This window comes from Adiantum capillus-veneris, chromosome 8, assembly GCF_014529385.1.
Source record: "Adiantum capillus-veneris isolate H3 chromosome 8, ASM1452938v2, whole genome shotgun sequence".
NCBI lineage: Eukaryota > Viridiplantae > Streptophyta > Polypodiopsida > Polypodiales > Pteridaceae > Adiantum > Adiantum capillus-veneris.
In genome coordinates this window covers 13,684,939-13,695,730 of record NC_140938.1, presented here as the reverse complement: position 1 = coordinate 13,695,730, position 10,792 = coordinate 13,684,939, and the positions used below count along the sequence as shown (strand labels likewise).

The 10,792-nt window shown below is 42.2% G+C and overlaps 2 protein-coding genes across 2 annotated transcripts; one reads left to right on the top strand and one right to left on the bottom strand.

Annotated features, from left to right (window-relative positions):
- Positions 1-231: 231 nt before the first annotated feature.
- LOC147451700 (uncharacterized) lies at positions 232-1,621 on the bottom strand. Its single transcript, XM_086518803.1, has 2 exons — positions 1,378-1,621; positions 232-1,207 (listed from the first exon to the last, which is right to left on the bottom strand). The coding sequence occupies exon 2, from the start codon at positions 970-972 to the stop codon at positions 232-234; it is 741 nt and encodes a 246-aa protein (XP_086374929.1). The 5' UTR covers positions 973-1,207; positions 1,378-1,621.
- Positions 1,622-1,987: 366 nt separating this feature from the next.
- Positions 1,988-4,964, top strand: LOC147451699 (uncharacterized). Its single transcript, XM_086517589.1, has 7 exons — positions 1,988-2,156; positions 2,818-2,859; positions 4,041-4,171; positions 4,252-4,296; positions 4,375-4,463; positions 4,543-4,590; positions 4,777-4,964. The coding sequence occupies exons 1-7, from the start codon at positions 2,052-2,054 to the stop codon at positions 4,875-4,877; spliced, it is 561 nt and encodes a 186-aa protein (XP_086373715.1). The 5' UTR covers positions 1,988-2,051; the 3' UTR covers positions 4,878-4,964.
- Positions 4,965-10,792: the final 5,828 nt, after the last annotated feature.

Below are 10,792 nucleotides of genomic sequence, written 5' to 3'. Positions count from 1 at the left end.
GCACCCTACAAGTGAAGGGGATGCACTGCAGCAGGCGGAGCCTTGAGGAGGTGGTGTGTGTGTGAGGTGGGCTGTGGGAACATCTGCAGGCATTAGTGTTGAGGTTTTCCAAAGGGATGGAATACATCTGATCACAAGCTCCCTTCAAAGCAATGTTGGACACATCTTCATGTTGATGCTAGCCGTGCCACTATTCTTTACTCTGCTAATCAAACTCTCTAAACTCTGATGCTAGCCATGTCTATCCACTTCTCCTTTGTATTCACTCCTACCTACCTTTGTCTCCTCCGGCGGAGCCAGCACATCTGTATTGACGTCCACCTTTAACGCGGCATGGTCACACACACCGCTATCTCCCCACCGATGCCTGTGTGTATTCTCCTTATGCTTTTGGCTCTCATGCCCAATGCTATCACCTCTTTGCCTTCTCATTTCCAGCACATTCCTGTGTGAATTTGAGTGCACACTCTCTACAAATGTAGGACTTGCAGCTGGCCTATATTCGTCACATAGCCTTCCTGACTTGTATTGCACTCCACATGCATTGCACAGCATCTTTGGCCCCATCAGTCCCGCCCTCCATTGTGGCATCTTTTGTGTGGCACAATGAAGACACTTCCTTACTGGGGTAGCATCCTCCACCTTCGTTTTCTTAGGCTTGGGGTTGAAGAGTTTGGTAGAAGGACGCTTTTCCTTACTGAAGGAGGAGTTTTTCGCATTCATGGCAGACTTCTTCATTCTCTGATTGCTATGAATGCGAACAAAGTCTTCATCTTTGTCATCGTCGTCATCATCGTAGTCGTAGTATGTGTTGTACATATTGGACTCAGATGATGCAGCTTGGATGGCATATGTGGTGCAGGCAGTTTCCAAAAGGCTTTCCAAGACTTCAAGGGAGAGAATTCGTGTATTCAAGAGGCAAACAACAATGCAGCAGTGTTTTCTACGCGCATGCCCAGGAGCAGGGGACATTTCAAGGCTGAAGCTGAAGGACGAGCAATGCTTTCCTCTTGAAAAAGTGTAGCACAGAAACAGGGCTTGTGGTAGAAAAAACTCTTCGCTGCTCTAGCAGCGGTGCTCGCCCTTGTCATCGTCACCTAAGCTGCCATGAGTGCCCCAGCCAAGGCATGCAGGAGCATCACTAGAGGAGGAGGACTCTACAAAATTGGAGAGCCATTCAAGCTCTGCCACATCATCACACTTGACAAAAACCAAAAGGAGACAGCCAAGTTAGTTATTGCCCAAAATAATGCAAAGTGAATTGCCAAGGATAATCAAACTGTAAGTTTAAAAATCATTGCCAAAATTCCATTAAGTTTTTATTAAGAAAACTTTCTTTTCAACTTTTGTAATTACTGCAAATTGAATGGTGATTGTCAAAAAAAATTGTTAGAGAAGGGAGCTGGCTCAATCTTAAGCTCACAGGAGGTGGCATTGCTAAGGCAAGGCTCAATGGGGCCACCTATGTCCTCATTTAAAAATCCTAGAGGTCGACGATCGCCAAGAAGTGGGAGTACTCGGTATCAGCTGTTGTTAGCGCCGTATTTGACTTGCCGGTGGGCTTAACAAGTGGGGGCACATAACCACCATGAGTGGGTGGCAGAGGAGGGGCAATGTCCATTGCCAGGCCAAATTACGAAGAGGAAGGATGCAGAGAGGGGCTATGGAAGAGAGGGTGTGATTGATATCTTCTTATTTACACAGAAATTTAAATATAGTATTTGTATCTTAGATAGTCCACGTTCAATAGTTAGCATTGTTTTATATTTTGAAGAAATTATGACTACATTGTTTTTTTTAATTGAATAAACTTCTTCTTTCTATTATACCTACTTGAAGGCGCAGGCCTTGTGATTTTATCACTTGTTTTCCTCGGAAAGTGCACACTTTTATTATTTGACTTTAACTGAGTATTAAGTGACGTGCACCATGACATCATTGGAGGAGGAACGTTGGCTTCTATTTATTATTAGACGTGAGAGCTGCAACGGTGTTATAGCCTAGTTCGGGAGAGTGTGTGAGTGAGGAAGAGAGCAAAGAGACAGAGGAGTATGGCAGCATCGAGCCCCTTTGCGCTGACGCTCCCGCCGCAGTTCGGCTATGTCGTCCTTACTGGCGCGGCAAGCGTTTTGCTCACGCAGTGGCAAGGTTTTAAGGTATTCCTCTCACGCCCTTTTCTACAATTTCGTGTCGATTTTGTTCGCGAACGACGTTTATTTATAAACGAGGAGCCCCAACCTGGTCGACCATTCCTGAAAGAGAAGCCCTGCGCACGTGCAGAGGTTCTATCCTCTGCTTTTTGTTGCAAGGGTTCACTTCTGAACTAGAGGCACATCAAGTGCCAATGCCGTAAGTTACTGCCATGACTTGACCTACACTTCGTCTTGACGATGCCAAATATGTCGCAGTGTACTTGGCGTGAATGCATAAGTTGTTGCGATGACATGACATATGTGTCCTGTTGAGGATGCCAGATGATGCATTGTCATAAATGATTGCCAGGATATCACAATGTAGCAGTTCTGAACAAGGCTCGGGAAGAGCCAGCAGTCTCAAATCCTCCTCATTGTGATTTGAGAAAGAAATGTCACATTTGAGGAGGTAGTATCGTTATGTGTAGTGTTGAAAGTCACATACCATGCTAGGATCCTTGGAGTGCTTATGTTTACTGCCTCAAGAAGAGTGTTTTGCTGATGGTCAGATTATTTTATCAATGTCTACCAAATGAGTAAAGTATTCAGAAATCTTTTACGTACGTTTTGGTGAAATATCCCATGCTTGCCATATGCCTAAATCCTATGTACCATCATGATGCAGGTGGGAATGCAGAGAAGGAAATGTGGCTTGAAGTATCCAAAGGTCTCTCTCTCTCTCTCTCTCTCTCTCTCTCTCTCTCTCTCTCTCTCTCTCTCTCTCTCTCATGAACACGTGTGTGCGCACGCACACACACACCCAGGTTATTTTCATTTTCTAAACTTATTACACAACTCACATTGAACAAATCTTCTTGTAACTTTTGGTCTTTAGTTAACCCATGCCATTTGAAGCCTTCAAGAGTGTGCTTACACAAGCATAGAGGGAGCCTCCCCCTCCCTTCAAATAACTTTAGCTCAAAGAGGTAAAGTTAGCATTACCCCCTCCCTCCTTGTGTGTGTCCATGAGAAATCAATCCCATCATGTCTTGTCTTACAATTACCCCCTCCCGCAGACGCCCCCTCATAGATGTGCTTTTGGGGGCCCTTTTTACTTAAAGCTCCCATGACAGTAACTATAAATGCTCCAAAGAGAGCAACACCTCTTAAGGCAGTGCCTCTTCTATCAACTAATGCTAGTCATGATGTGCTGAATCCTTTTGATTTGGAGGGTTGTCAAATTTGATTATCGCTTGTATAGGCATCCTAGCCTTATGTGAAGAGGTCTTCTTTGGAAGGGTCTCCAAATTTGGAGGTCTATGGGGAGGCTCTATGAGGTCTTCACTTGGGCACCTTGGAGGGCCTATGGGGTAGCCTTCTAACTTTTCAAATTGAAATGGGCTTTCTAACTTTCTAAAATCTAAACGGTGTTTCAAAGACCATCTGCATTGACAGTACTTCTAAGATGCACATCATAGTAAGTGGAGCAGTGGACTTAGTTATCACTTTGCCTGAAGTTTGGCAACTATACCACAAAGGGCAGGACTTCTTGAGGCATTAGATACAATCAAGACCCAGTAATGGTACACTTTTTAGCGAATCATAGGAGTTAATGAACGCAGCTAATGAAGTACTCTGCATCATTTTTTTAGAGGCCTGGGTGGCAGGGCGCATCTTTTGATCTGTTGTCTCTAAATTGGGGTTGGGTACATTTCCCTACCAGAGCATGTCTTGTAGGTGGCTCCTCTATCCTAACAGTATTAAAGTTCCATGCGGAGGTGAGCATCTATGAGAACTCTCTCTCTCTCTCTCTCTCTCTCTCTCTCTCTCTCTCTCTCTCTCTCTCTCTCTCTCATGTCGTGAAAGTAGGTTTTATGGAGGTGTGATAATTCATTGTTAATACTGCAGATGTATGAAGATAAAGAAGATTCCTTGTTCAACTGTTACCAAAGAGCACATCAGAACACCTTGGAGAGCTATCCTGCTTTTATGTCTCTACTATTGCTTGGAGGATTAGGATACCCTGTGGTTTCGTCTGTGTAAGTCTTGGGGCTTTTGTTTCAGGTGTAGTTCACATAATTAGTCAAGCTAGTTATCATGAAACTGTGTGAATGTGCAGATTTGGCATGATTTGGGTTGTTGGACGAGTATTTTATTCTGTGGGGTAAGCTATGGCACCTTCACGTTTGGTTCTGTAGTTTTGGATGATTCTAAAGTAGTCCTTAATTTGGTTATTATGCAGATATTATTCAGGGGATCCTAAGAAGAGGTTACAGGGAGCATGGCATGTGTTTGGTCTTCTCGGACTTCTCGTAACGACCTGTGTCTTAGGTGTTCGGCTTGCACTTCCTGCCTAAGCTTCATTGACTTGGGAATGGAGCTAACAATTGGAACATCGCAACAACCTCAGCCACGAATGCTGCTTTTATTGAGGCAAATGGATGCCTATCTTGTATTGGTAAAAAAAATGTTACATTACAGTCAAGGTGTGTTAATTCTGTAGGTGTATTGGTTTTGTACAAGTCGGTTTCTTTTAGAGGTTTGATATCATTCAACCTTCATTATAGGCTGCATTGTAGTCAAGTGGTACGTGGTGCTAGCTTATCGAGAGTATAGGTACGAACATATAAATAATTGCATGCAGATTCTAGAAGAGTGCACTCCAGACATGAGGCTAATCTGGAAGGGTCTTCAAAGGATAGTGCACATTGCACATCATTGCAGAAGGTATTCAAGATGATGTAGACTACAAGAGAGACAACTCCAGAAGAGCGAATGGAGCTGATGAAGCCCCCAAGAACACATAAGAAAGGGAATGATATCTGTTCAAGCTTGACTCTCACCTTTTAGGAATGTAGAAAGTGTGTCCATGTTCAGGTTTTCAAGCAATCCGAAGATTTTAGAAGGATTAGAAACTTAAGCAATGTAAATCATCTTGCTCAAATTTGGTCGGATTTAAGGCTCTTAATTTTTAGCTTCTCTGGATCCATTAAGACGTGATTCATGGTGACCATAGAATAAAGAAAGCCTAGCATCCACTCAAAATGGGCCACAAAGCCTTTTGGCTTGCCATTGTTAAAAGCGTATGATGATCATTGCATTCAAAGGCTTGACTACTTTTTCCCAATAGCGTTTGAGTTAAAGGAATTTGCTTCTTTCAATCTCATCTTGTGGAGCAAGAAGAAATTTACATTGGTAGAAAAATGAAATACCAGCTGAGTCATGGTAGTCTTGGGGAGAACGTTTGTTCTTAATGTCATGCACCACAACAAAGTATACTTCTATAGTAGCAACCAGAAGCTTGCACCAAAAGTCTGATTTGCGAACATACAAATCAAGTGGTTACATTGATATCTATTGGATTGGCAAAGACCTCCGAGGTAAAGCTTGTTACCATTTACATGTGGTAGTGATGTGTGTGAACACACTAGGACCGTTGGGGCATTTTCTCCCTCTTTAGGAGTTTTTTTCCCTCAAGCATTGTATATACGCCCATCACTTTATGGTTATCAATCTTTCCATTGCACACTAAGTAACACACACTTTGCTGTGTGCCTTGAGCTTCCTTCGTCTTCTCCAAGCTGTGTGTGATTCTTTGCAACCCTAATTTCAACAATTGGTATCAGAGCGGGTTACATCGTCCCGGGCTTAGTTGCCAGTTGCTCCATCGTTGCTCCATTACACGCTTCCTCACTTTCTTCCATTACAATGAGATTTGACGAGCGTTCGCAGGTCGACAAATTTTTTGGGAGAGCTTGTAGAGTCTAGTCTGCTTAGATTTTTGATTCGGGCTTATTTCAGTCTCCATTTCCACTATAGGTAGGTTTGCACAGGCAATTTCGTCATTTTGTGTAGAGTTTTCGTCAACGCCAATTTTTGCATAACATGTGCTTTAAAGTCTTCTACAGTTTGTGCTATATAGCACGTGTTGTTTTCGCTCCGTTTCTCTTATTTTCGAGCAGTTTTCACATCAAGTGCGACATTTATTATGGTTGACAATAACACAGATGTCTTCAAGATGTTTGTTGTTGAGGACAGGTTGGATGGGGACAATTACTTTATGTGGGCTTATATGATGCAACACGTTCTTGTGCGATCAAAGGGCGTCTGGAATATTATGTAGGGCATTGATTTACGTCATGGTTCTGAGGATGTAAGCGATGTTGAGGATGTTGCAGGTCTTGCTGCAAGGATTGCTGTTATTATAATTGTTTTACCTATGGTAGAGCAAGCTTGTTGGGATGTATAGGATGCGCAGGCTCATGCATTGATTACATTGTCTATGAAGTGCACTATTATTCTTCACATCTGTTCAGTAAAATTTGCAAAACAGTTTTGGGATATTTTGGCTCGTCTTTATGCAAGTCGCAATGAGTCTAAAATTGCTTTGATGCGTAAAGAGCTGGAGTCGAAGATTATGCATGAAGAAGATGATATGGACACTTTTCTTGCTAGTGTCAAGGATATCAATGAGCAACTTATTTTGCAGGTGAATTTATTTCAAACAGTTTTCTTGTGTAGATTGTTCTTGATGCCTTATCAGATTCTTACCAGACTTTTGATAGTATTTGGAGACTTTTGACCCACGGAAATCCTGAAGTTGTCAAGTTTGATGCATTATACACATTGCTGTTACAAGAGTCACTTTCTAGAAAAAACAGGACTAGGCAGCGTGCAGTTGAACAGGTTTTTATTGCTTCTCACAGAAAGGGTGGTAACAACAATATAGCCACTTATGGTTCTGCTGCGAGTGGAAAAAATTCTGTTTCTAATGCTAATGTTGGCAACAATTCATTTGGAAATTCCGGTGATAAAGAAAATGCGTTGTTATTATTGTAAAGCTAATGATCACTTGATCAAGTCGTGTCCTAAGTGAAGGTCAAAGAGGCTAAGAAGAAAGAGAGTAGTTCCACTGTAAATGCTGGTTCCACTACAAATGCAGCCATTGTTGAGTCTTCTGTGAAAGGAGACTGTGTTGCTGATGTTGATGCAGAATGGGCTTTCAGTGCAGAGTGTACTTGCAATCCTGTTGGCCATGATGCATGCTTGTCAGTTGTTGTAGATTCACGTGTGGTATTACGACAGTGGTGCTACAAAGCACATTACCTCACATCGTGAATTGTTCACCTCTCTCGAGTCTATCCCTCATGGGAATTCAATCACTTGTGCCAACAATGTCTCTTATCCGGTTCAGGGAGTTGGAAAGATTGTGCTTACTGCTGCAAATGGCATTTTCTTCACACTTGTTGATGCACTTTATGTACCTGGGATCAAGAAGAATCTCTTATCTGTATCCGTACTTGCTAGACTTGGACTTATAGTCAAATTTGTGGATGATAGATGTACAGTTCATGGTTTCAGTTTGGTGATGAAATTGTTGCATCTGGCCTTTTGTGCCGTGGGTTGTATAAGCTCACTTTGTATAACAAGTGTGGACAAAATTTTGCAAATACTGTTGCAGATTCAAGGGCTATTTCAGATGCAAAACTTTGGCATGCACATTTTGCTCATCTAAATTTTGTCAGTTTGTTGCGTTTGCAGAAATTTGATATGGTTGCTTCTTTGCCGTCTCTTGCAGCACCTGCCAAACATGTTTGTGAAGGTTGTATTTTGGGTAAGATGCAGCGTTCTAAGTTTCCAAAGGATGATTCAGTTTGGGTTACATGCAGGTTGCAGCTTGTACATAGTGATGCTTGTGGATCCATGCAAACTCCGTCCTTAGGCAATTACCTTTACTTCGTGACTTTCATTGATGATTACTCCAGGCATGTATGGGTATTTCCGCTTAAAGGGAAGTCCGAAGCTTTTATGTGCTTCAAACAATTTCTGGCTATGACTGAAAAATGTCTCGAAATGTACTATGGGCACCCCCTCCATTCCGATCGAGGGGGGGAGTATATGTCTCATGAATTCAATGCATTAGTGGTTAGTCGTGAGATAAAACACCAATATACAGTGCCTTATACACCTCAGCAAAATGGTGTTGCTGAGAGGAAAAACGGGTCACTTACGGAAATGGCAAGATGTATGGTCGAGCTTTGCCGCATTCTTTTTGGCTTGAGGCCATCATGTGTGCCACTATGTACTAAACAGGTGTCCTACGAAAGCTTTGCAGTCTATTACTCCATATGAAGCATGGCATGATAGAAAGCCTTCTAATGAGTATATGCGTGTTTTTGGTTGTTTGGCATATGCTTTGGTGCCACAAACACAGCGGAGAAAATTGAATGATAAGACTGTCAAATGTATTTTTGTTAGTTATAGTGGTGAAAGCAAAGGTTACAGGTTGTATCATCCGCAAACAAAACGTATTCTGGTTTCATGGGATGTAGTGTTTGTGGAAGATTCTGTTCAGTCCTTGCTGTCATGTACTAGAGACAGTAATGTAAGCTCACAGGACATTTATGACACTTTGTTGCTTCTTTTTAGTGGTGGAAATACGAATGTAAGTTCCAATGAGGCAAATGTACAGCCTATGGGGGTTTCCGAAAATGTTATAGATGAGTCTATTACTGATGCAAATGTACATGATGTACTTGATGAGGAAAGGGCTGAAAATGAGCAAGCTAGAGGTATGCCAAAATGGATGGTGCACACTTTGCGTGATAGTAAATTGGATGCACCTTTGTCTAGTCGTACTCGTTCAGGCTCTCGCCATGCATCTTATGCATCAGATTGTTATGCTTTGGCTATGTCTAGCGTACATGATGTTGAGGAGCCTCTGTCTTTTGATGAAGCGTAGAATTCAAAAAATTGGATGGCTGCCATGCAATCAGAATATGATGCACTTATAGAAAACGACACATAGACTTTATGTGATTTGCCTCCTGGCAAAAAGGCCATTGGTACGAAGTGGGTTTACAAGTTGAAATGCAAGTCGGATGGTGAGATCGATTGCCATAAGACTCGACTTGTTGCAAAGGGTTATGCACAGCAAAAAGACAGATTATGAAGAGAATTTTGCTTCCACTTGTCGTATGACGGTTCTTTATGTCATGATTTGCTGATCACTGAACCAAATGAGAGACATCTTGCTGAATTTAAGGCTGATTTGAATGCTACTTTCAAGATGAAAGATGTGGGGCTGTTGCATCATTTCTTGGGTATACAGTTTAAGCAGTATGATGGTGGTATTGCCTTGTGTCAAAAAAGTTACATAGAGACATTGCTATGTAAGTTCGGACTTGAGGATTGCAAACCTATTGCCACTCCCATGGAAACATGTTTGAAGTTGAGTCTACATGATGCTGGCGATGTTGCTGATGTCACTCTTTATCAAACTATTGTTGGCTGCCTCATTTATGTATGCAACACGAGGCCGGATATTTAGTTTGCAGTCTCACAGGTCAGCAGATTTATGCATAGCCCAGTATCTAAGCATTTGCAGACTGTCAAGAGATTTTTTGCTACCTTAGTGGCACTTTGCATCTTGGCTTGTTTTATCCCAAGGGTGGATCATTGCCACCAGACTTACATGCTTTTTCGGACTCAGATTGGGCTGGTTGTTTTGACACGCGAGTGTCCACAAGTGGTTTTTGTTTCATGCTTGGCAGTTCATGTATATCATGGTTGAGCAAGAAGCAACCTACTGTGGCCACTTCGAGTTGTGAGGCTGAGTACAGGGAAGTCTTGACAGCTACGGTTGAGTGTGTATGGCTCAGACGCCTTATGGCTGATTTGGGTGTTGGACAAGATACTGCCAACACTATTCACACTGACAGTCAGAGCGCATTGGCAGTTGCGAGGAACCCATTTTTTCATGCTCTCACAAAGCACATTGAGGTGCATTACCACTATGTCACGGAGAGGCTCTTAGCATGAGAGATCAGCTTGGCTTATGTGCCAACACAGGACAACCTTGCAGATCTTTTCACAAAGGCATTGTCTCGTGAGAAGCTTGAAGCTTTCCGCAAAGCTTTGGGCTTACTCCCCTTTGTGGACTGATCATGTCCTCAGGGCATGGCACTTCCCTTTACTCATGTGCTAGCTCTCGTTCACCACATCACTCCATGGGGGATTTGTTACCATATACATGTGGTAGTGATGTGTGTGAACACACTAGGACCGTCGGGGCATTTTTTTCCTCTTTACGAGGTTTTTCCCCCCGAGCATTGTATATACGCCCATCACTCTAGGGCTATCAATCTTTCCATTGCACACTGAGTAACACACTCTCTATTGTGTGCCCAAAAAACACATTTCCCCTAGATGTTTGGATATCGGTTGTAATTGGTCGGCTTGGAAAATTTAAATGTTTGCATAAATCTTGTTTAACATTAGTTTGGTAACCTAACAGGACAAAAGTGTCATGTTTTGGAAAAAGATCAAATAGTCCTATCATATGTATGTACTTGTGGGCATCCTTACTTTAGCCCAAAGCTAACACCACATTTTGTGGGCATCCTTACTTTAGCTCAAAGCTAACACCACATTTTATGTGAGAAAAATAAAAGACAACTCTTGCTAGTATAGGCATGAGAAGCTCTCAAAGCCAAAAGAGTACTCGATTTGACCAAAAACAGTATATTTGTAAGGGGAACCCATTCTACACCAAGTTAAAAAATCACTAGAAAACGAGTATTTTTTTCACAAACATCAATGAGTTATTCAAATTCTATGGTTGTCTTTAGGCCCAAAAAATTTCTTTTGGACATAAAATT

Coding starts and splice junctions, on each gene's coding strand:
- LOC147451700 (XM_086518803.1), bottom strand. CDS start 972: ATGTCCCCTGCTCCTGGGCATGCGCGTAGAAAACACTGCTGCATTGTT.
- LOC147451699 (XM_086517589.1), top strand. CDS start 2,052: ATGGCAGCATCGAGCCCCTTTGCGCTGACGCTCCCGCCGCAGTTCGGC. Junction 4,172..4,251: donor TACCCTGTGGTTTCGTCTGT/GTAAGTCTTGGG, acceptor GTGAATGTGCAG/ATTTGGCATGATTTGGGTTG. Junction 4,297..4,374: donor CGAGTATTTTATTCTGTGGG/GTAAGCTATGGC, acceptor GTTATTATGCAG/ATATTATTCAGGGGATCCTA.